This window comes from Xenopus laevis, chromosome 1L (genome assembly GCF_017654675.1).
Source record: "Xenopus laevis strain J_2021 chromosome 1L, Xenopus_laevis_v10.1, whole genome shotgun sequence".
NCBI classification, from domain to species: Eukaryota; Metazoa; Chordata; class Amphibia; order Anura; family Pipidae; genus Xenopus; species Xenopus laevis.
In genome coordinates, this window is record NC_054371.1 from 32,092,220 (window position 1) to 32,118,520 (window position 26,301).

At 36.9% G+C, this 26,301-nt stretch overlaps 1 protein-coding gene across 3 annotated transcripts in view; it reads left to right on the forward strand.

The window, feature by feature from the left end:
* The window catches only part of gba3.L (glucosidase, beta, acid 3 (gene/pseudogene) L homeolog), a 30,126-nt gene extending 14,764 nt beyond the window's left edge, over positions 1-15,362 (forward strand). For 2 of the 3 annotated variants that reach the window (XM_018247891.2, XM_041581464.1), the window contains exons 3-6: positions 874-1,101; positions 2,303-3,105; positions 3,853-3,976; positions 14,633-14,956. In XM_018247891.2, the coding sequence (XP_018103380.1) occupies positions 874-1,101; positions 2,303-3,105; positions 3,853-3,976; positions 14,633-14,910 (1,433 nt within the window). In that variant the 3' untranslated portion in view covers positions 14,911-14,956. 3 annotated transcript variants of the gene reach the window in all.
* The last annotated feature ends 10,939 nt before the right edge of the window (positions 15,363-26,301 follow it).

Below are 26,301 nucleotides of genomic sequence, written 5' to 3' on the forward strand. Positions count from 1 at the left end.
CAATGTCTTCTAAATGAACTCGGCAGGTTTTAGGTAGCGACCTATCGAATTCAAGATACTTCCAGGGTAATGGAATGATAAATTTCGGATTTGAATTCGAGTTGGTGGTTATAAACTCGAAATTGTAAATTATGACATAAAAACAACTCGAAAATTGGAATTTGAATTGACCATTTGAACCTTAGTAAATCTGCCCCTTAAAGCAGGGCAATGTAAGGTGGTCTCTGCAACCACCTGACATGAGATGGGCATATTTTTTTACATGCACATTTTTTTCAATAATAATGTCAACCAATCACCAGTTGGGAGTAATATGTTGCTCATACCAACTAACCAGCAGACTGCATTTATTATTCTTACTGCTATTCTGCTTCTATTTTTATTGCAAGAATTTAAATCCCTTGACTGGCTACATTTTGTGAACTTTCTAAAATGTTTATTGGTTACATGGTCTAGTTCACGAATGCAATATCCACTCTCTGAAGGCAATTGGCAGATCTTGTGCTTATTCAGTACTACAACACCCAACAGCCAAAGGCTTTCAGAGGGTTGCTGGGAACTTTGCTACTTAGTCGCATTTATTTATTTTTTACTAAGAATCCCACAGTTTCTTTGGGCAGTGGTGAAGCAAGTCAAATGGCCTCTCTGGCTTGCCTTAAATTTAGCTATGGAATACAAGGTACTAAAGATAGAGTTGCGTGACTGAAACATCTGCTGTGCCATGCCTCTGTATATGATCTTGTGTTTATTAAGCTATACGTATATGTATGATTGAATGCCTATATCACATTGCATTAATATTCATTGTTGATTTCTTGATGCAAGCAGAAGGATAAGCACTTGCCTGTTCATCTATTTATTTTTATTCATCAGGAGGATGGGATGCAGATGGGAAAGGCCCCAGTGTCTGGGATACATTCACCCATCAGGGAGGAGATAGAGTTTTCAAGAACCAGACTGGAGATGTAGCTTGTGGCAGCTATACTCTGTGGGAGGAAGATTTGAAATGCATCAAACAGCTTGGATTGACTCATTACCGCTTTTCCCTTTCCTGGTCACGTCTGTTACCTGATGGGACGACAGGTTTTATCAACCAGAAAGGTAATTGTTTCTTACGAATACAAGGTTGCAGCTATAATCAAGGTTATTGCTATTGTCTTGCATAATTAATTCTGTTCTAGGTGTTCTAGAAGTGCAGTCTTGCATGGGCACTTTTTTCAATAGGAGCAAATGCGTGTTTGACTACATGTTTAATCTGGTATATCAATGTCATGTAATTGCTTTAAAGTGTGATACATGTCCTTTATTTGCCGCCATTGTCTAATAGGATTAGGTTAGGAGATATACAGTGTTTGTACCTGTATAGACACACTTTCCATGTCAAATGGAAAATAAATATTCCTATAAACTGCCATGAAGACACGGACACTGAATCTCAACCTTAAAACCCTGGTTTAATCCAACTTGAATAAGTAGAACTTCTGGTGACCTCCCATAGTCCCTGCCTTAAAGGGGTTGTTCAACGTCTAATGAACATTTAGGGGGTTATTTACTAAAATCCGAATTATCTCATAATTTAAATAAAAAAGCTTGACCAAGTCCCATCCCCAATTTTAACTTATTTATTAATAAAATAACCCAAATTGTACAATTTTTCTGACTTTTTTCCTGAATTTCTAGATTTTTTCGGGGGGTTTTGTCCGAAAACCCCAAATTTATCGTATTATCAGGCTAAACCCAGCGCAGACCATCTTCCATTTGGGATAGGGACATTTCATATTGACTTATACATGACCTCGACAGGACTGAGATGACGGATATTCAGATTTGGGAATTTACCAGCATCGAGGTATAATAAATCTCGGAAAAATCAAGTTTTTGTTTCCCACGAAAAATTTGAGTTTTGACTACAAAAAGCCCAACCAGATAAATTAGAGGTTTAGTAAATAACCCCCTAAGTGTGATGCAGATAGTGATAATTTGAGACAATTTCCAAATAGTCTTCATTTTTATTTTTGTGTGTTTTTTTTTAATTATTTAGTTTTTTGTTCAGCAGCTCTCCAGTTTGGAATTTCAGTAGCTATTTGTTTGCTAGGGTCCTAATTTACCAGGGTCTCGTTCAAACCATAGGTAGTGGTTTGAACGAGAGACTAGAATATGAATAGGGGAGTGCCTAAATAGAGATATAATAATTAAATAATAATTAAAAAGTTACAATAAACACGAATGCTTCATATGCTTTTTGAAGTCTCCTTGATATCATTATACAAAATTAATGCTACACTAATTGTATCATTCTTAGGTATTGAATATTACAACAAGGTGATTAACAGTCTCCTTGAAAATAATATCAGCCCAGTGGTGACATTGTATCATTTTGATATGCCTCAAGCTGTAGAAGATCTTGGTGGCTGGAGGTCTGAAAAAACAGTTGATATTTTTGAAAAATATGCACAATTCTGTTATGAAACATTTGGAGACAGAGTGAAACTTTGGATTACCATTAATGAACCCTATATCGTTGCCAGATTTGCCTATGAAGAAGGCATCTTGGCACCAGCCAAAAAGCACCCAGGCTATGGAGCATATGAAGCTGGCCACAATATGTTAAGGGCACATGCTAAAGCATGGCATAACTATAACACAAACTTTAAGAAACAGCAAAATGGAGCAGTTTCCATTGCTCTTTGTTCTGACTGGGCCGAACCTTTTAATCCAAGCTCTGCCGCAGATAAAGAAGCAACCAATCGCTATTTAGCATTTTACCTTGATTGGTTTGCAAAGCCAGTGTTCATCGATGGTGATTATCCAGTTTCAATGAAACTGAAGATTTCTGAGAATAGCAAGAAGGAAGGTTTGAAGACCTCAAGACTTCCGGAGCTAACTGAAGAAGAAAAGGCCTTGATCAAAGGCACAGCTGACTTCTTCTGTTTAAATTACTATACTTCTAGAAAAATAAAGCATTGTACAGTTGCTTCAGAAGACCCTAGTTTCATTTGTGACCTTTCGCTAGAAGAGATAAAGGATCCTGACTGGCCACAATGTGCCCCAGAGTGGTTAGCTGTAGTTCCATGGGGACTTCGTAAACTGCTGAAATATATTAAGGTAATCCCATATTTCCATATTGTGTTGCATGTCCCAATTCATGATCTGTAGCATAATGTGCCTCATATATATTTAAAAGTAGCTTCAACCGGAGGCCACAGAATTCAAGTCATTATATCATGCTGGGCGAACCTTGGCTGAAGTCAACTTGGTTGTATGAGTGCTCTTTAGATGTTCAGATGTAGAAATACAGTTTCATGCCTTTGCGGATGATCATATGAAACCAAGAAGCGAGGATAAAATGAAAACAGTGCAGGCTGGGTTTTCACTGGGCTGGCACCTAGAGGACTTTGAAAAAGTTTTATTGCGTAGGTATTTGGAGAAGTTGTTCTAAAATTCAAAACCATATATATCAATTGCCCTCCACCATCAACATTTCACCCCAGTCTTCATCAAGTGATCATGTCCCCTGATTGGATATTAGGCCTTTTGAATTAATTGTATAGCTTTTAGCCAACATTATTATTATTATTATTTATCTTTATAGAGCTGTCTTAATTAAAGATATTATACATCATTCACATAATTCCCTGCCCCTGTGGAGCGCACAGTCTACGATCCCTTTCACATTTACATACATTATGGTCAATTTTATCAGGGACCAATTAACCTACCTGTATAGAAGCACTGTAATATAGTTTTTAACCAACAGTATGTAAAACAGTGTGGTTTCACTAAGCAGAAACCTTTCCCAGCCTAGTTGCTAATTAACAGGAAATTGCTAATCATTACTTATGCTTTCTCTAGAAAACCTTCAACAACCCACTCATTTACATAACTGAAAATGGATTTGGCCAGAATGATCCTCCATTACTCGAGGACACACAGAGATGGAAATTCTTTGAAGAAACACTCAGAGAGGTTTCCAAAGGTTATTTTTTTTTTTAAATCTTGTTTAAGTCTTCTTTTTTTATTAATATCCTACATATATCTTGATTGTTATTTTCCCTTTGTTTTTGTCTAATATTAATAGGCTATTTTGTTTGCATAATATGTGTGGCTGTCCAGCCTCACCTTTCCCTATCATTTGCCATAACCCTTGTTTTCTGTAATAATCCTGAAAGTGAAGGCTAGTAGAGCATGTCCTGATGTCATTAGCAGTGACTGATGCCACAGCGTGGCCTGGTATCATTAGGAGTGACTGATGTCAGAGAATGGTCTGTTATTATTGGCAGTCAATAAATTGTTCAGTAATATATTTTGATAAGGATGTTATTCGTAGGAATTATCCACTCATTTTTTTTATAGTTAAATTTATGCCTGTATAGGATTCTCACCGATAAACATCCAACATGAACATTTTATGGCATAGTGGCTTTTTAAACAAACCTATGGAAAACAAATACAAGCATCGATTTAAGCCTTTGTCGCAAGTATTGATCAGGCAGCGGACAGATGAGACCAGGAGGATAGCGGGAGGCCATAAACAAACAACCCATGGTTTATATAATTTTTCTAGTCTCGGAAGCCAATGTGGCCAATATTACCCAGCCTAGAAGTATTAATAAACAATAGTTCTTTGATAGGGATGGCAGTGTATTTTCAGTAGTAGAGCCGCTGTCAGAATAAGTGTCACAATCCATTTAATGTACTCACAATTCAGGAAGTGGCCTACATTAATCCTACGTTAACAGCAATGTTGTTTTTACCATCTTTGCCCAGTAAAATGTGCATGACTTATTACATACCTTAAAAGTTCCTGATCATCAGGTAAGTGGTGAAACGGCTCGCCAACGTCTGTGGAGTGCAGTGCCATCTACTATACCGTAGACTCTCTGTAACTTAATAGTACCTAAACATCTTTTTACTACCATGATCCAGACTTCCTTCCCTGTTTTCATCATTTTTCATTTTAAGGTCTCCATTGCACAAAAGCCATCACCTGTTTTATCATCATCATTTATTTATATAGCGCCTCTAGGTTACGCAGTGCTTTACCTTCGTTTATAACAAACGGGGAATAAATGGTGAATAACAAACAAGGGTTTACAGAGGACAATAGGATTAGAGGGCCCCACATGCGAGAGTTTACAAACTAAAGGTTAGTGTACAATTAATTAGGATTAGGATTATAGAAACAATTGTTATTTACTGTATGATACAGCAACGATTGATTAATTAAGGTACATTGAATAAGCTTCTTTAAACAGGCGGGTCTTTAAAGAGCATTTGAAAGTTTGGAAAGAAGGAGAAAGCCTGACAACTCGAGGCAGAGAGTTCCAGAGAAAAGCAGAGGCCCGAGAGAATGAATAGATGAGAATGAGCAGAAGTGATGAGAGGAGAAGTGAGGAGAAAGTTAGAAGGAGAGGGAAAGTTGCATGAAGGAGTATTTGGAGATCAGAGATGAAATATAGGGAGGGGCTTCACTGTTAAGGACCTTGAATGTAAGTAATTTGATTCTGGATTGAGATTGGGAGCCAGTGAAGAGATATGCATATGGGAATGGCTGATGTTAAGTGGTGAAATAGATGAATGAGTCTAGCAGCAGCATAAAGAACAGATTGGAGTTGTGAAAGGCTACTTGTTGGAATACCTGTGAGGAGTAGGTTGCAGTAACCAAAGAGGGAGACAATGAGAGACTGAATTAGTGTTTTTGGTTGAGTCGGAACTGATATATGGTTGTATTTGGGCAATGTTGCGCAGCTGAAAACAACAAGATTTTATATACTCCCTGTTGTCAGTTGTTAGTGGCAACTCATTAAGCATGCTAATACAATGTTGACTCAATGTATACTATTAGAAATTGTGCCTGAGTTATTATCCAGTACTTTGTGACACCAGTACAGATAAGTTGAGCACAACCCTGTTTAACAGGCATGGATCAAGTGGTACTGTAAGTGCAGGGCTGTGGATGCCACATGCACTTTGCAGCTATGACAAAGGCAAATAAAAAGTTAAAACATCTCCGTGCCTTCCTTGCCCTATTGAAGCTTTCAGTCTACAGCCTCTATCACATTCACACGACACACACATCAGGAATCATTAGACTAGGCAGCCAAAGAAATACATTATCAGTTTCAATGATGTAAACAGTTGTGTCCTCCAGTCATTTCGCTAGTGAATCCCTGAGAATTGTCTGACTCATTCTGCGTTATGAAGACGGATTTTCTTTGTTAGATGGGTAACAGAAAGGAGTAGCTGAAAAGAGCTTACAATTTAGAGCTATAGAGTTGAGTGGGCAGATATCTAATAACGTTTATTTTCTACATTTGTAAATGAGTTTTTAAAAACAACTATGGCCAGGAATTTTCATGTTATGTTGCTACATACCGCCCCAAAGCTGCAGCTATGTGGGTCTTTGTTCCCTATCTCTCTCTCTACCACTTGGGGTTGTTTTCTTCCCACACCCACAGGCTGACAGGCCATTAACATGACAACAAAGAAAATGCACTTTTATGACTTTAAGGGGCACATTTAATAAGGGTCAAATATCGAGGGTTAATTAGGATTTTAATTCATCGATCGAACGATTTTCCTTTGTTAAAAAAATGCTAAGAAAGCTTATGGGGAAGGTCCCCATAGGCTAACATTGGTGCTCGGTAGGTTTTAGTTGGGGAAGTAGGTAGTCAAAGTTTTTTTTTAAAGTACTTCGACTATCGAATAGTCGAACGATTTTTAGTTTGAATCATTCGATTCGAAGTCAAAGTCGTACCTGAAGTAGCCAATTCAATGGTCGAAGTAGCCACAAAAAAAACTTCGAAATTTGAATTTTTTTTCATTCGAATCCTTCACTCGAGCTTAGTAAATGTGCCCCTAACTGTTCCATGTAGCAACCCCAATCTTCTAGATCTAGAGTATACACAGTTGCTTGTTCTGCTTTTGCTGGTGGTATTGTTTGTCATTGATTTGTTTCAGTAGAGTTGTATATTGTACACCTTGCTCAATAGGAACTTAAGACTGAAATGTAATAATGCTTATTTTTTTAAATAATGGCCCAAGAATGTAGAAACCCACAAAAAAGAGTTTTTCATCTTCCTCTCCTGCATCATCATATGTTCTTACCTAAAGCCATTAACCTCATCAACACATTATCCTCCATATTTAATAAATGTCAATGTAGTAGCCCATAGTAACCAATAAGATATTTGCTTTTAAAGGAGAAGGAAACCCAGTGGGTGCAAAAACCCTCCCCCCCTCCCGTGTGTTTCCCACCCTCCCTCCCTCCTCCCCCGGCCTACCTGTCCCGCTGGGCAAATGCCCCTAACTTGTTACTTACCCTTCTGTGCAGGTCCAGTCCACGGAGTTCACAGGCACCATCTTCTTCCACACGATCTTCTTCCTGCTTTGACCGGCGTTTTGGCGCATGCGCAGTAGGAGCATTTTGCCAGTACGGATCTACTGCGCATGCGCCAAAAGTCACGAGGTTTTCCGATTTCACTTCGTGACTTTTGGCGCATGCGCAGTAGATCCGTACTGGCGAAATGCGCCTACTGCGCATGCGCCGGTCAAAGCAGGAAGAAGATCGGTTGGAACAAGATGGCATCGGTGAACTCCGTAGACTGGACCTGCGCAGAAGGGTAAGTAACAAGTTAGGGGCATTTGCCCAGTGGGACAGGTAGGCCAGGGGGGAGGAGGGAGGGGAAGCAAAACAGGGTAGGGGGAGTGTTTTTGCGCCCACTGGGTTTCCTTTTTCTTTAAACAGGTGACCAGTAAATTCTACTTGCTGATTGGTTGCTATAGGTTACTGCACCTGGGCAAAGGTAGTGCCTTTTATTACATAACCCCCTAAATAGTTGTCAGCCACATAATACCCTATTCAAACTGAATGCTAGATGACTTGTGTGTTGCACTCCCCATGCCACAGTGCCCTGTATGTTTAGGCAGAGAAATTCTTATATTTATGTGAGCTCTTTATGGAACATCTGGGGAACTGAAAGCTTATACTATAGTATACTATCTGCTGGTGACCTTCAGGTAATGTTTTACAATTTAGGCTATTGCCAGACCTCAGGCCAAGAATCCCTCCGTCATTGCTGCTCAGCTGCTTGAGGTGCCTGCACCGAATACATCGAATACATTGTCTCAGCTCAGGTACAGCCAGATGTAGCTGATTTCAGCGTGAAATGCAAAATCTCACGGTTGCCACCGAAATTCACTGTGTCTGCCTGCAATCGAGCCAAGGCAATGTATTTTTGTGCAAGCACATCAAGCAAAAGAGCAGTTGTGGAGGAGTGGTTTTAAGCCTGTGTTTCTCTGCAGATCAAGATCCCCAATGTCTGGCCCTAGTTTTAATATTTGCTGCCTGAGTATAATGATTAATATTTAATTGTTTAATCCAGTCCTACACTGAGAGGCACATTTATCAAGGGTCGAATTTTGAATTCATTCACTTTTTTTAAACTCCCTTAAATCCGAATATGTTCGACTTGGGGATAAATTAATTCAAAAATAAAATATCTAAAACTCTAGACTAATTTTACCGACCCGAAAACTCGAATTGAATTCGACCAAACTCGATTCAAGTGTTTTCTCTGAAAAAAACTTGAATGTCAGGAAGGCTACAAACATCTCCAAATTGGTCACTGAGGACCTGTCCCATTGACTTATACAGTAATTCAGCAGGTTTTAGGTGGCGAATAGTCGAATTAGAATTCTTAAAGGGCCAGAGTTTGATTAAATCTCAAACATCGAATTTGAATTTTAAACAAAATCGAATCGAGTTTGGATAATTCCCTAGTCAAATTTGACAGTTTTGACCATAAAAAAAAAATAGAGAATTTGAATTTTTTAATCTGCCCCTGATTGTACCAGAAGGCAAATAATGGCCTCCAGGGTCAAGTAATTATATAACCTTTTGTATCTTCTAGTGTCTTCCCTAAATTCTTATCTACATAGGGCAACGGGAAAATACTGCAGAATCCCTGAGTGTAAGCTAATAGCATTCTTGCATATATTGCCACATTGAGATGTGCTAACCAGACTGTTACATAGTGTGCTACAAACTAGTCTGTTGCTTAGATAATAATGCCAATATACTGCACACTAATACATGTGTAGACTGGAGATGGCAGTGTTCTGCCACTTCTTCCTTGTTCTTTTTGTACAGAAAAATTAAAGGGCTGCAGGATTTTATGCAAATAGTCCACACTTCGGTATGCTAAGCATGTACACCTGTTCAAAAGTTGTTATAGGAAATAAAGATTAAATTGATATGAAAAATGTCTTCACTTAAACAAAAAGCTTTTCTAGACCAGCACTTTCATTAAAATACCAAATGTTTAGAAATTACTGTACTAAAAGCAGGGATAAAAGGCCTTTTTTTCCATGCAACAAAGGCAGCTTTGTCCTAACCTAAAGAACATCTCTCATGGCAACCTCTTTTAAACAGAGAGATGCATGAAATCCACCACAAAAGTTTGTGTTCTGTTCATGGAAGAACTTTCCTTTTGGTTTCTGGGGAATGGTAAAGCGAAGCTATCAGTACTCTTAAAACGAGACATATGAAACCAGATTAACCTGCAGACGCATACAAAGAGCTTCCCACCGAGTTGTGTAATATCTTCTACATTTTCTGTATTGGGTATGGCTGCAAAGGGATCATTTGGCCAATGAGGTGAAGTGCCAGACTGCAAATAAAAAAAAATCATCTTGCACAGTTTTTTAGGAACATTTTAGGTGCACCTTGTGGTAATTATGTCTCAAGTATTTTAACTCACAAACTTTTTTAATTAGGAACCTAAAGATTGAGGTAATAAGTGCAAGCACTACCAATTTTTTAGCTTATGAATTTGCAGGGCCATCTAGATGCTATGAAGGTTAAAATGACTAATGTATTCCTAAGCTAAATACTGACACGTTCTATTGCTTTTCATAAAGGTAACTTTTAAATATATATATACTGTAGTTCTCTCTCTATTGAAGAAATATGAATTTAGACTTTTTTGCAGGATGAGTTTTAAAGAAAGAATGTCTTCTAGAGTCTAAGAAAAACGTATTAATTTTGGACACCATTGAGCTACGCAACAATATTTAGTTCTGTTCCTTGAACTATAACCATACTAATCTGAGCAGAGAACCTCACACTTGGATGTTCTTTCTAAAGGACATAAGTTTTATAAACTAGACTGAAGAGGTGGATGGAAACATGTCATTTCCTTTTTACTTTATAACATGTAGTTCCAGCAAAAGGGCTCGATGCACAGAGGCAGACGAATGGTGGAAACTTTCCACTGTCCATACCCTAATCTACTGAATTTCACATTCTAAAATCATTTAGGAAGAATTTATCTTACATTCTTACAAAATATTAAAAATTGCATATCTTATCATTAAGCACTTGTGCCCATAGGATTTATGCAGTCTAGACTTTGCACCAGCCTTGTGCTAAATTATGAACAAGGTGGAAGACATATCACTTGGGATCACAATGCAGCCCTGTACCCTTTATCTTGTGGCCAGCACCCCTCATGAATACAACACTGCTTTTTGCAGACAACCATGTATTCATGGGAAAAGTGCCATACTTTGCACTCCAGAATGGGAACAGTGGTCAATAGACACCAAGTGCAAAGTGCTAAAAATATGGTAATTTGAACCTGTTTAAATGAAGTCTACTAGTTCAAAATTATTTGTATTTTTAGTTTATGTTAGTCATGACTTTTTGTGGGCAGGCGTTTGGCCCACAGACCTGTAGAATGCAACAGGAGCATGTTCCCGCTTAGGCTAATGTTAAAAAAAGACATTTTCTTTTCATGTAAATTTTTACTGGCAACCCAAATAGTCATGTGCATTTTTGGGTGTTTTCCATTATATTTGGTGAGGATCATTATAGGCAATTTTAGGCATAGAAAGCACCGTTGTAAAAAATAGTTAAAGGCATTTTTTGTAGATTAGGATCCTGCATTCAGGGGGTTGCCTCTTCTCCACACCCTTAGGGGGTAATGTAATACCATTTGTAAAGAGAACAAATTAGCGGATAAAAATTAGCATTTTGCAATGGAATATTCTTCATAAGGTGTTTGTGAAAGTTCTCATTCATCCAGGTCATGGTATATCTATAGAAATAAGTCAAATTAACTGAACTTGCTGTGTTTTTTTCTTGAAGACGTTTCACCAGTCATGCAACTGGCTTTCTCAATTCAGAATAACTTGTACATAGGATCTTGCTTCGTTATATATCCTCTGGAATGTTGCTCCAATCAGCATCTGTTTAGCATAATCCACAACAATGTCATTAAGTTAGGTGTTGATTGTATTAGCAAGATTGGAACTTTGATGTGTTATTAAACCTTCCAACAGATTATGCTGATTGGAGTAACATTCCCGAGTATAACGAAGCAAGTTCCTATGTACAAGTTATTCTGAATTGAGAAAGCCAGTTGGTTGACTGGTGAAACATCTTCAAGAAAAAACACAGCAAGTCCAGTTGATTTGACTTATTTCTATAGATATTCTTCATAAGGCTTTTATTGCATTGTGAACCTTAATTGCGCATTGTGAACCTTTAACACCTGCTTGAAGGTGGGGATGTCGGGGGCCTATCAGCTTCTAGTGGAGAAAGTCTGGACCAAGGAGGAAGCCAGGGGTTAAAGTCCAAGTTTGCGGTATCCAAAAGAGGTCAGGCATAAGCGTAGTCAAGTTCAGGCATCAAGAATCAGAATCAAGCCAAGGGTCAGGAAGCCAGGAAACAGTAATTCAGGAACACGATTCAGCAATTCCTATAATCAGACATCGAACCTTTGACCTGGAAGTCCTTTTATTGTCAAAATTTGCGCTGGGCTCGTGACGTCATTGGGCGCTCTTGACAGGGCCGGATTTACATAGCGGGCGCCCCTAGGCCCCCTGGCGTTCGTCGCCCCTGTCCCATTCCCTTTATTCGTGCAAATCTTCATGGAGATTGTATCTCCTGTGCATCCCCAGTGTTTTTGAACCAATGTGGGTGTGGTTGGGCAGCATGCCGCCCCCCTAAAATCCTGCCGCCCTAGGCCCGGGCCTAGGTGGCCTTTCCACAAATCCGGGCCTGGCTCTTGACAGGTGTTAGTTTTTGGAGAAAATGTAATAATTATATACAGTGCACACTAGCGCAAACTATAAAATTCACAATCACTTTCCTACTGTGTTCCCAAATACAAAATTGTTCTTGTTGCGAACATCTTTTATCATCGCAAACAATTTTTGCTTTAGTAACCAATATTACATTCCCCCTTACAGCCTTTTCTGATGGCTAAGCAGCAGATGGAAGAATAGCACAGTTTGGGTTTGATCAGAAATGCCAATGTAACATCTGAACCTTGCACAACTATAGTTTCCAAGATTAGGTAATTCTAGATATTAGCTTGTTTAATGAACTTAAGCTTTCTGTAATTGTGTTTTGTTTTACTATCTTACATTTTGTGAAGGTACCATTCACTCCTTGCCTTTCTTCTTAAAGCAGTTTTCAGGTAAAATGAATTTTCTTGAAACATAAGCAGAGCTGTGCTTATCACATTTGTTCCAGTTTCCTTGGATCCACAGTCATTCCATTCTGTCTCACTTATCTTTAAATAACACTCAGTTTTAAGGAGAAGTTGAACACACAAAGGTTGCTTTTTTACTTTATTTTCAGTGCTTCACTGCTTCATAAATCATATTGCCATATCATATTATTACACCTCTGTGCCTTTTAGTTCTTTTGGATGGATTGCAAAAGTTCTACTTGGAAGTGTGCTCTTCTCCCACAAAATCTAAAGTGTCTTATTATGTACAATTGTATAAAAAGATACAATGCATACATTATACAAAAAAAGAATTACACCACAGGGTCATTTAAATAGGTTTTTCCCCCAACATGGGAAAAACTCAATATGAAAAAATAAATAATGTTTATTGCAGAAGATACCTCTACCTTTTATTATTACACAAATAGATATCCGTTGGTAAGGTCCCAAAGAAAATACAATCATTCCCTAGTGGCATGAATTTGTTCTTAACATTTCTCCGGATAAACTGTTGTTATAAACAGAAATGGAAAATAAATAGACGGGAAACTCGGCTGTGACACTAGCAAATCTTTATGTATAAAATAAAATGGTGACATGTATTGTCTAAAGTACTACTTCTTTCAGCAAAAAATAAAATGCAATGTAGTTCAAGATTGGTCAAATCCGTAGAGCTATTTTTATTAGTATGAACATAGTACACAAGGGCATAAAACCCTTACAAATTTTATATAAAGTCTTAGAGCCTCATAACTAGAAACTGTCTAAATGCTACTGATAAATATAGAAGAGTTTCCACTGTTCCTAAGTTGAAGGTAAGATATGAAGGTGGACATTCCCTTCCCTTGAACTTCAGAGTTCTCTGTTGGTTCATCTCCCTTTCGGTTTCAATATTTTTTATTGAAAAATGTTTTAAAATAGAACATACAGTCATAAATATGACATATCTTATTAATAACAGTAAAATGTTTACATCACAAGATAAAAACAGATAAACGGACCAGGTCTGAACTTTAATGTGTAAAGAATTGGTTAATAGCTGTAATTATACATTAAAACATTCTTATGAAATATTTGCTTAATCTATAGGATCAATCACACTACAACTTCATTTTTGTTGTTTTCCTAAATGGAGCAGAGCCTAATAGAAACTGGGGGATCAAGATCCTCCCTGCTAAATTTCCAAGGGTCGCATCCATCCCTTAAGGATATATGCAGTGCATTTGTGGATTATCTCCCTTTCTTTGCCTTCCAATTCTCTCTCCAGAATATGTATTTGTTGATTCTTGTATCATGGAAGTATTAATACAGATGTCTCTACGGAGATTCATATTGTAAATTGTCTATAGTTTGTTTCAGTAAAGCAATTTAGATTCTATAAAGCAGCAGATTCTACCTAGATAACTATCTGTAAATCTTATGAGTAATCCTTAAATGCTCACATTAGGCACAGCTTTAAAAACCTTGCTCATTGTGTATATGCCCTATATGAAACCTTCTGTCCCTAAATTCAATAGACTTGTTTCAATATGATGTATATTAATATGATGTATTTATTTTTAGCTTTGCATATTGACTCATCGAAATCCTAATTTTATTGTTCATAGATTATGATTATATTTCTAGGAATGCATAGAAATAAATATTTTGGAGTTGCCCCGGTACCAACATTTTTGGACAAAAACCAATCCAAAATATTAAATTCTGTATTCAAATTTGGGAATAATGGAAAAAAAAGGCATCATCACAAATTTCCCATTCAGTTGTTTAAGGATTTGGTTTAAGATAACAATAAGGGGCTCATCAAATGGAAATCCTGCAAAAATTAATCCCAAAGCAAATCATGAATTCAGGGCATGCCTAATGTTTTCCTGTATTTTGAAAACTGTATGGAACATTTATATATTTTTTTTACATTTAATTTTTGTTAATATTGTATTTCGAAATGTAACGAAGCCTATTGTAAGAAAATCAAATTAATCTAAATTTAAATATTTTTTCATTTTTACATTTTGTTTTTTATTACTTAAACATTTTATTGTTTGTACAACCTGATACCTAGCAACAATAATGACTACAATGTAAAAATTTACTTTTATTATATTTTTCAGCTATCAACATAGATGGGGTCAACGTTCAGGGGTATTTTGTCTGGTCCCTGATGGACAACTTTGAGTGGATATATGGAAATAATGCACGATTTGGGTTGTTTCATGTGGATTTTGATCAGGCTACCCTTCCAAGGACACCTTACCTTTCAGCGCTAAAATACAGCAATGTTGTGAAAAGAAATGGATTAGAAGGACAGGCAGATAATTATGTCATTAAAGGACCAATAACATCAAATAAAAACAAGATTCCTTTAAAGGGGTCACAAACCCAAATATAGCATGTTAGTAAATGAAAGTAAATATGATTCCAATATATATATATATATATATATATATATATATTATATATATATATATATATATATATATATATATATATATATATATATATATATTCATTACAAATTTTCAATTATTTCACGGTGCTTTGTAAGTATAATTGCTATTGAATGCAATATCCTTTGTTATTCCACTCTACTGGAACTACATGCACCATTAAAACAAAATAATTTGCTGTATGTTTCATTTTTATTTTCTGATGTTAACAGTTGCTTAATGGGCCGCTGTTCCTTATTTTTTTAATTATCCATATGAATTGATATAAATAGTAAAAAGGTATGTAGAAGGGAATGTATGTAGTATGATGTCTTATGGGGTGTGGCCAGTGATACAAGTCTATAATTCACACTTCCCATAGTAACTCACAAGTTTTTCTCATAGCCTTTACAAAGAAAAAAACATAAATCTTTGCATGTATGAGCAAAGGGACCTTGTAATACCACCCTAAAACAACACATTTTTCTGTTATGTTATGTTGATATCAGAATAGTAAGTGCCCTAATGGTAATGACTTTAATAATTAACATTTAATTTGGTAAAAATTGCACAAATTATCTACTTTAATGTACTGTTTTTTCTGCAGTATGTAGCTTAAAAATTGATAATTTGCTAACGGATAAATGTTACAAACAAAAAATATATCTTTACATTTGTATGATTTACTTTAACTTTTTTTTCCTGTAAATGTGTTTTTTTTTTTCCTTTAAATGTGTTAGACATTTTTTCCATGCAATAACAATACATACCACTGGAATTATTTTAAAATACAGCTCGAAAGAATTTAACAACTTGTAAAGTCGCCCAATATATGTGTATTGCATAAATATTAATGAAGGAAACCAATTACACCAACTCTTTGCCTATATGTTGCCCTCAACCCTGCAATGCCATATTCATTTTGCTGAAAATTGTCTCCAAAAGCATTACCAAAGCTTCCATTGTCCTCCATATAGTAGTGCTCCCATTTACCATCTTGGATGATGAACAGGTGTGAGTAATGATACACTGGCCTTTGAGCTTGTACATGGCATGAAACTATGTGAAAATTAACACTGTATTTTTTCATGATGTTTCGTCGCTTCAATTGTTTTGAGAAAAATTATTGATAAATGAGTTCAAATCGTGGAAGGGAGTTTGGTCGGATTTGTTTAAAAAAAAAAAGAAAAAAAATTAGGTTAATTCTAGTTTTAGTAAATGTGCCCCTTCATGTACAAATTACGAAAATGCAGAGCTACATACAAGAAATACATAGAATAAATATTAGAATAAATATTCAAAAGTCATGAGAAATGAATACATGTATCAGAAAATATCTAATTGCTAATAGAAGTATAATTCAGTTAGGTTTCCTAAGGAAAAGGTCATGGACAGTAAATTGGTTTTATAATTTAAACAAGGGTCATATGTGTTTTTCATTTCTAAGCTATGCCATGGTGCTTTTATGAGCTTTATCTTATTTAGTATATCATTTTCTTTCTGTTAGGCATTTTAACAATGTATATTGTCATTTGTGTTTTGTTGTTTTCCAATTCCTTCTCATTATCTTTACATATTAAATGTATTTTACATTATAGTATGTACCGCGATATATCATCTGTAAATCTAGAGATATTTTCCATGTGCTAATACCGGTTGGGATTATGTTTAATTATAATGATAGTCTGCTAGTCATTTGGGTTCTTTAGTACCTGTCTTGAAATATCAAGATGACACATGTTCAGTTGTGTTGTATTAGGAAAGAGCTAGTAACTCTAAAATACATTTTTAAAAAATGTATTCAGTATAAAAACAGGTTTTCACAAGAAGAATGTCATAGCCTTCCTGGGCATCCATCTTTTATTTTTTGCCTGTACAGTTGCTGCATTGTGCCATTTTTTCTACTGATGCCCTCTAGTCATTTATACTTGCTTCTTAAGCTGGCCATACATCGGTTGATTTTGTCGCCACTCTGCGAATGATCTCATTGGCTATGCGAACGTTTAAACAGACGATTCACCCATCCATGGTCAATGATATGTGAGGAGACTTTTGTTGTATCTTTGACATGTAGGCTACAAGATTTCCTTTGTTCACTTTGGCAAAAGGCATATGCATTGAACGATTATTTAACAATGAATGTCTGATTGAAAATTTTTAAACCTGTCTGATCAACTGTTGGAGCAGTTTTTGTCAGAACAGTACGATTGTTCACACCCCATTAATGTAACGATAATTAAAAGATTTGATCAAATCATGCTAAAATCTGTTGTTTCACACAAAATTAAATCTGCCCGTATATGAGCACTTTTTACTAGCAAATGCAAAGGAAGAGAAAAGTTCGCAGTCAAAGAGAAGAGAAATGTATTGGAAGATGGACATGATTAGTGTAGCACTATAGTAAATTGAGTGCACTGTTCTCTTTCTATGAGCTCAGGGTGTAGTGTAACTGTAACTAGATGCAGGGTGCAAGAATTGGGCTCCTGTGGTTCTTATAACTTAACCAATGAACATATTTATTGAACAATTACAATCCTCAGTGTACATAATAGCAGATCAGGAGCATATAGAACAATGGATCAGCATATATTCACAGCACTTTTGGTCAGTATTATTCCACACAGGGAAGAGAACATACACAGCAGCAATGAAGGTACACCCAGCTTTCAACCTTTTCCCTAAATGGAACCCAGGGGTATTCTACATCCCTAAGTTTACACATTTAGTCCGTACTTCTGGGAAATTAGTACTCGGTATCTTAATCCCTCTGACTCTCCTCATCGGAGCCGTGAGCTGCTCAGCTAAATAGCCTATCTGTCACTACTAGAGTGACCTCTTAAGGTGAGTAGCCTATCCTTACTAGACCTAACCTGACTAGGTTCCACTCGAGCTCTGCTTGCCTGTTCAGGCTAGAGCCAGCACAAAATGGACCCTGAGCGCATGGCTTCAAAGGGTTTTATACTTTAGCACAGTGCCATCTACTGGTCACTATTGAGAATCTCAGGGGCATATCATAAAGCAGAGCATTGACACAAGTCCCCATTAGACCCATTTAGGTTTCTAAAACACTATGGATTTGCCTGCCAATATTAACTAGGGTGGCTATTTTACACATCCCTACACTAGTAATAGGCAAATCAGTCCCGTTTCGCATAGACGGAAAATTTGCGAAACTGTGAAAAATTCACAAACACACTGAAGTCAATGGGCGTCAAAATAATTTTGACACTCGGCAATTTTGACGCGAGGGCCATTTTTTATACGCGCAACTATTTTGTCCAAATGCATTGGCATCAAGGTTAATTAAACAAAAGAAAAAAGGTTTATTTTGTCCAAGTTCCACACAGGAGCCTTCGTCAGGGAAAATCGAACAGCGCACAAATGAACTTTTAAATCAAAGAAAGGCGCCAAAGTTGTTGCTAAGTGACACCAAGCATTGATGCAGTTTGATTTAAGCATTTGTTTGTGTGCTGTTTCCCTACGTTGGACACAATAAACCTTTTTTTCCTTTGTTTAATTAACCTGGTTGTGTGAAGTCCTGTTGAGTGCCGTCAATCAGCATATATATAATGTGTGTCTGTTGAAAACAACAACAACAAAAATAACAAATAGTAATCATAAATAGTTATACCCTGCTCAATTCAAATTAATGGATGTGTTTACCAGGGAATTCCACTCTCAAAGTTCAATAAAAAACTCAAAGATATATATGAACTGAAAATCACATTTCCATAAGGATATAGTTGCCAATTAAATGATTTGTTGCATGTTTTCTAGGATTAGTCATGGTGGAAAAACTTCTGCTATCGCCTTTGGACCCATGGGAAAAGTACATAATGTCTGAGGACTATATAGCCTTCTTTGATTAAAGAAGAGCGTCACATAAAGACTTGAATCCCCTTTTACTGAGGAAGCTTTTAAACATTTAATTATTGATAAATATCATATACAGTATTATCTTGGGTCTGCACAGAACGTCTGTGTAAGTGAAACAATGGCATGTGTGTCCAAATCAAGCAAAGATCCAGTGTTTCATCACTGCACTAAATAAGTAGAGCTACCTGCTTGTGGCCAGCTTAACAGACTACCTGGAGCCACTAATAACGGAGTAATGACTGCAGGTAAATTGTACATTGTACGTCCATTCAAATTATTTCTAGATAATTGTCACACATATTTTCCTTGTGTTTAGCTGAGCCACAATTTTATTCATTGTACATAGTAGGGCTCATTTACAAGTACAAAGTGTAATTTCAGGTTTAACTGTGGCCAAAAGGTAATGGTGCAATGGCAACTGACGTGTTAAAAGACATCCAACTATGTGTGTGTTTCAACGCGAATTGGATGCATTTATTCTGAAAATCTTGAGATGGCACTTCTCTAAAAATGACAACTCTGCAACATTTTTTAGGTGCAAGTTCACTATGCCTATTGATGCAATCCACTGTGGGTTCCCTGAAGTTCTGGGTTCCCCTATGTCAATAGACACTGCATGGTGAAACCAAAGGCACTGAGCACATCTACGAGGAAGTGCATGGAGCAGCTTTGGATGAAGGTTATTTTAAATCCAGGAGCAGAATGAGCAGTAATAAACTAATGATCTGTAGTAGTTGCTGGACCTCAGCACATTAGGGGTCATTTACTACTGCAAGCGCTCTTGCGCTCCCACACTTTTCCCTGCAGCTAGTTGAGCCTTAAACCCCAGGTACCTGTGTCAAAATGCACACCTCTGTATAGTTGCACTTGGTGCCACCCAGTCTTCCTGTCTTCTGTTCTGAATCAAGTGCTACTGTGCTTATTGACCAAAGAAAACCATGTGCTACTGCTTTGTGTCAATTGATTTAGAACCATCGTCAATAGGAGCAGCACACTTGCGCCTAAACCCTCGGGGGGGGGGGGCGACTTCCATGCAATTGTGACCAATTTGTGTGTTAGTTTTGTAGATTTGGATATAATTCAGCCAGGGGCAGGACAACTGTGTCAGACGCAACTCTCCCTTGCGACCACAGCAGTTATGAAGTACTGGAAAAAACTCTGCATTATGGGAAAAAAAACTGCCAGTTTGTTCTTGAAATTGCACTTTGCTCGCTGCACTTGAAGATGAAAATGAGCCCTTTTTCAATCTGGGTTTAAACATTTACAAATCAGGTTTTTTCACATAATGACCTCAACCTCTGATTGAAGCTACACTTAGGGGTTGTGAATGACCTCTTGTGAGATAAAACTGATCAAGCCATAAATTTAGCCCCAGATTCAAATGGATACTCAAGAGTAACGAGCATAAGTTAATTGCTGCTCATTCTGCTCCTGGACATAAGATGACCTTCTACACACTGATGGAGGCTATTGATCAAGCTATTGCTTTCCTTCAGTCTTATCTCTATTAAGCAAAGCCTTATTCAATGGTTTCTTCCTGGCAATGGTATACAGTGCATATTGTTGTTATTTGTGCAATCACATCATAGGGAGCTGAATACTCGCACTACAGCAAGTAACGCTTGCGAAAACTCTCCAGAATTCGGCTCCCGGGGAGTAACTTCTCATATTAGTGAATTAGCGTAGTGGTATCGAATTTGCGAAGTGGAGCGAAATGTGTATGAAGCCATTGCTGACGACAATTCGCCCTTTAGTAAATCTGCCCCTTGGACTTTTTTATATATTATTTATGCTTCAGTATATTAATTATATATAAAGAGAAGCTTACATTATTTTTTCCAGCATCAAGCTGTACAATGATTTTTCTTTTTAAGCACTTTAAAAGACGGACTGTATGTAAGGCCCAATGAGTAACTCAGCAAGAACGTCAATGCATGTTTGATATAAAAAGTGACATATCTTTCTATACGCTTGGGAATATAAATATTCGTATTTCTGGCACGCTGACTCACCGAGGAAGAGTGACCATCTGTATAGTTGTACTAGATTTGAAAGACCAATGTAGCTTGCCAAATATTTGAAATACAAAGGGCAGTTCAGTAATTAGGGCCATAAATTAGTGTTGCCATGAGGTTAAAATAATAAAAAAACGTCAGCCCCTGCAGTATTTCAATTAATGTTATTTTTAATTAGTGGTATTAGCATTTGAGAAGAAAATAGATTGAGTTTGACTGTTCGGGAAATAAGATTTGATGCCTTGGAAAGACAAATAGGGAATTGTTAATTGTAGATAAAATGGCTAATTGGAGAGTATACAAAAATCTGTAGGGTCATTTTGCTGCTGCTGGAGGTTTATGTTACAATTTCCGGAAAATATAAAGAAACACATTTACCTATTAATATTTATTCGAAAGTGTGCTAATAATGCCACAAGATGATGATGAGCATATCAATCCTTGTCCATATTGAATAATAGCAGCTATGTCACAATATTTAATGGAACATCATTTGTTTTTGTCATGGCTGCTTATCAGTTCTTTAATCATCCATCACCCAACAAAAGAATCCTTTAATGCAGTTCTACCATTGGCGGAAAAATTACGGCAATGTTCTACACTCTTGACGCAGAAATATAGAAAGGTCTGCAAGGACCACCAAGGTCCTACTCTATTATTGTGGCTTGCATAAGCTTTACATTTATCAACATTGGATCTCACCTGCCAATTAGCCGCCCAGATTGCCAGTTTGTCCTTAATGAACAAATTATATTTATGGTATTATGTGGCATTGGCCAAAGATGTGATTATGACCAAATTATAATAACTAAAATGGGTCTTTTCTCTCGGAGTCTGATACGTCAGCGTATTGATCGGCAAATTTTGCAGTAAACGAAGATTTTAATCTAAACGGAGTCTTTTTAATACAATTCTATATAAAGAGGGAAGGCATTCTGAATAACCTTGTTCTCTCACAGTGCCTGAGAGTTAATTTGCCAATAATTAACTCTGGGTGGCATTGTATAAAAATTGGATACATCTTAACTGTGTAATTTATGATAAGATACAAAACATTTAGGCTTAAACTGTCAAATTGAATTTATTGGGTATTTCATTAGTCCCGGTTTTGTTCAGGTAATTTATCATAAGAAGAATACACTCTGTTGCAAAAATTCCCAGACATTCAATGAATGCTTTTTCCCAAGGGCAAGTTCACAGAAATATTTCCACTGCAGAAAAATAAAGTTCTGTACATGAAATTGCTGAGAAAACAGTAAACACAGAGGATTACTGTATGTAAATTTAATGCAAGTAATCATCTTTTTAAACGTATAACCTGTTGAGCTTGGTCTCATTCGATCATCTGTTAAGTATATATAAATATACTGTATACTTACATTTACAAAGCTGGAAGGACTATTTATCAGAATCTGAATGTGAATTTTAGTTTTTTAAACTTGAACAAACTCGAGATTTTCCGCAAAAGAGTTGCATATTTATATAAAAAATTTGAATCTAAAAAAATGTGATCAAATAAAACAGTAAAAGAAAAACTGATGCATCCAATTCAAAATGTACTCATCATTTTCAATGAGTCTACAAACTCTTTAAAAAAATTAAAACATTTTGTAAAAATTTGGGTTTGAAAAAATGCACTTGCCTATTTAGCCAGGGACACCTGGGGCAAATTCACTAAAGTGCGAAGCGCCTAACGCTAGCGCAAATTCGACAGCGTGACGTCATTTTGTTACTTCGCCGATTTACTAACGGGTGCTGGCGTAAATTCGCTAGCGAAGTGGACCTACTCTAGCGCTACTTCGCACCCTTACGCCAGGCGAAGTTGTGCTATGGCGAAGGGACGTAACTACGCTAATTTACTAACTTGTGCATTTTACTGAACGTTACCTCTTGCGCAAGACTTGCCTTCGCCACCTCAGACCAGGCGAAGTGCAATAGAGTAGATAGGGATTGCTTCAAAAAAAGTTGAAATTTTTTCCAAGTCCAAAAAAACGCTGGCGTCTTTTCCTTTTTTAAGGGTGATAGGCTGAAAAACATCATACATTTTTTTGGGGGCACCCTCCTTCCCCCCTACATTTCCTAACATATGGTACCTAAACTATACAGTGGGCACATGTGTAGGGCAATATAACAACTTTATTTTATTTTATGAAGCTTTCGCAGGCTTGTGAAGTGTATACGTCCAATGTATTTTAACTTCGCGCCGTATGCAAATTAGGCGTCGCTAGTGTAACTGCGCTTTCCTTGACGTATTAACGCTAGCGCAACTTCGGATTTTAGAGAAGATACTTCGCCTGGCGAAGTCCGGCGAAGCCTGCGCTAGACCAACTCCGCAAGTTAGTGAATTTGTCCCATGGATTCATGGATATGTGGCGCCCAGGCTCCACTAAACTCTCCTAGCCCTCATTAATAAACACAAGCTAAAGTGCAAAGTGGCAGAATGGTTAGTGATGCTGTTCACAAAGCTGATTGCTTCCATCCATGCTCCTGGGAACTTGTGGGCAGTGCCAATGTGCCTGTTCAGCCTGGTTTAATGAAGTGGGTGCAATTCCCTGGACCAACCACCTGCTTGAATTTGCTAGTAATGCAGTGGTATAACTAAATGCTACTGGGCCCCACAGCAAATTCAATTTAGGGCCCCAAAACATTGGTAAATTGACCTATTCTACCAATACATATTGAAATAGCTCTTTAATAAGGGCCTTACTGGGCCTTCAACACTCCTGGGCCTCTCTGTGACCTCAGAGTTGGCTTTCTCTGTAATTACTCCCCTGTGGTAATGCCATGGTTTGCCTAACAGATTGCACCCATGGACACAAATGACTAACTCCAAAGGGAGGATTTATCAAGGGTCGAAGTGAATTAGAGGGAATTTTCGAAGTAAAAAAATGCAAAATTTTTTGGATACTTCGACCATCGAATAGGATACTACGACTTCGACTTCGATTCGACGTAAAATAGTTTGAATATTCGACCATTCGATAATCAAAGTACTGTCTCTTTAAAAAAAACTTAGATTTCAATACTTCGCCAAATTAAACCCGCCAAAGTGCTATGCTAGCCTATGGGGACCTTCTAGAGCATTTTTCTACATTTTTGGAAGTCGAAGTAAAATCATTCAATCGATCGCTGAAATCCTTTAATTGTTCGATCGAACGATTTTACTTCGACCACAGGATACCCAAGTTAGATGAAAAAAACGTTGACTTCGATATTCAAAGTCGAAGTATTTCAATTCGATGGTCGAATTTCGAAGTATTTTTAACTTCGAAATTCGATCCTTGATAAATCTGCCCTAGGTCAAAGTTTTTTTTTTATTGGTCGAATAGGTCCGTTTTCGATTGAATAGGTCCGTATTTGGCTAAATTCGAATAGTTCTAATCGATGGAATAGCGCAGTCGATAGATTCCGATTCAAAGTTTTTAGAACTTAGATTTTTCAAAGTGCACCAATTGACTCCAAATGGGTTTTAGGAGATCTCCCATAGGTTAAAACAGCAATTCGGCAGGTTTTAGATGGCGAATGGTCCAAGTTGAATTTTTAAAGGGACAGTACATGATATATTTTCGATATTCAAATTTTTTTAATTTTTTTCAAATTCGAATCAAATTTGGACTATTCCCTAGTCAAAGTACACAAAAAATAGCTCGAAATTCAAAATTTTTTCATTAAAAAATTCACCTCTACCTTTGATAAATCTGCCCCCAAGTGCTAATGTTATTGGTGCCATCTCATTCTGAAACCATGAGCTGCACAATTTATCAAAACCAACAAAATCATGAAACATATATATATATCTGCCTCTCAAGGACCAAACATGGAGTAACTTTCATTTGCCCTGTGTAGCACAACACTCACTAACCAATTTTGATTAAAACAGTTGGCAAAAACCATGTTTGGCACAAGTCATGTTCATTGGACTCATGTTGCACACAGATGAATACTTTACCTTTAACTATCTGGAATATCCTATTTATCACTTTGAGATGGTTTTGGCTATACCTGTATTTCTTTTCGGATAACTCTGACAACAACTGTATGCATATAATTAGATCACGTTGTTTTAGTGCCAGAACAGAAGAAAAACGGAAGATTAACTAAAATGTCATGATGAATAAAACCTGCATATCGACCCATTCAAAGGGAACCTGTATCGATGTCTAATCATACTCCTAAACCGGACAAAACAACTTTTGTCTTTTGTTTTTTTTTTCTAAACAGTTAAATTGTTCCTGGGAACTTTTGTTTTATGCTGAATGAGAACATTGCTGTTGCGGAACATAATTGAGCAGCAAATCCAATTACCACACTGTGAGTTGTTTTTCTGATAAATTCCTCCTCTTTGTATCCCGCGTAGAATATTAAGAAATCTGTTCCCAGGTATTACAATGTTCCTATCAACTATCACTTTTAATGTTTGACAGAAAATCATTTTTAAATGCAGCTTTTCGCTGTCCGGCCAGCACGAAGGTAACATCAGCAAGAATCCCATTCCTTGTAAAACAGTTGTCATTGTGCACTAACAGCAGGCAAACGTAAGTGCAGCACAATTAGCCATCCAAGCGTGCGCTTCAGAAAGGCCGTGGGTGCATATGTCTGTCAAACCTTATTAAGAACGTCAATTAGATGTTATTAAAATGACATTGGAGCAGTAGGTTGTCTTTTGCATTAACTTATAGATTAAATGTGTTAGTGACCTCGCTTCTGTTGAGTGGTGGTTTTCTAAATTTCATCTTCATAAATTCGTTGGGTAATCACAGATATCTACAGATTATAGATTACATTCATTATTTTAAAAGACCAACATTTTTCACTTTATAATCTAAAACAAGATGGTAAATTATTGTCATCCTAAGAACCCTATACTTGGTACTTTGGCACATTTTGATATATATTAAAAGTCCCCCTAGCTCCAGATTGAAGTGCCATCCCTTTACCAAGGAACAACTAACAGGCATCTGGCAAGTCAACTCCCTTTGGCCAAGGGAACTGCAGTTAGATTGAATGCTGTGGTACTTAGGCTTGAATATCTCCTGGTACATGAAATATTATTAGTGAAGATAATTACTACCCTAACAGTAGTGTATATAGTGAATAAAGTACCCCCTCTTGTAAATTATAAGGATATTATCAGTTACCGAGGAGTTTCATGACCATATAAAAGCACGAGGCCAAAGGCCAAATGTTTTTATACAGGTCATGGAACTCCGAGGAATATCCTCATATTTTACAACTGGGGGTACTTTATTTATTATAATACACAAGTTTTCAGTCATGTGACAGAAATGACATCAGAACTCAACGTTTATAAATGATGACATCAGAACTCACCGTTTATAAGGATAGAATTTACAAGATATTCTATTCATGGCTTTTGTGTATTATAAGGATCTACAGTAATTTATATGACATGAGTTCAATGATACACATTAAAGGGGTGGTTCACCTTTAATTAACTTTTAG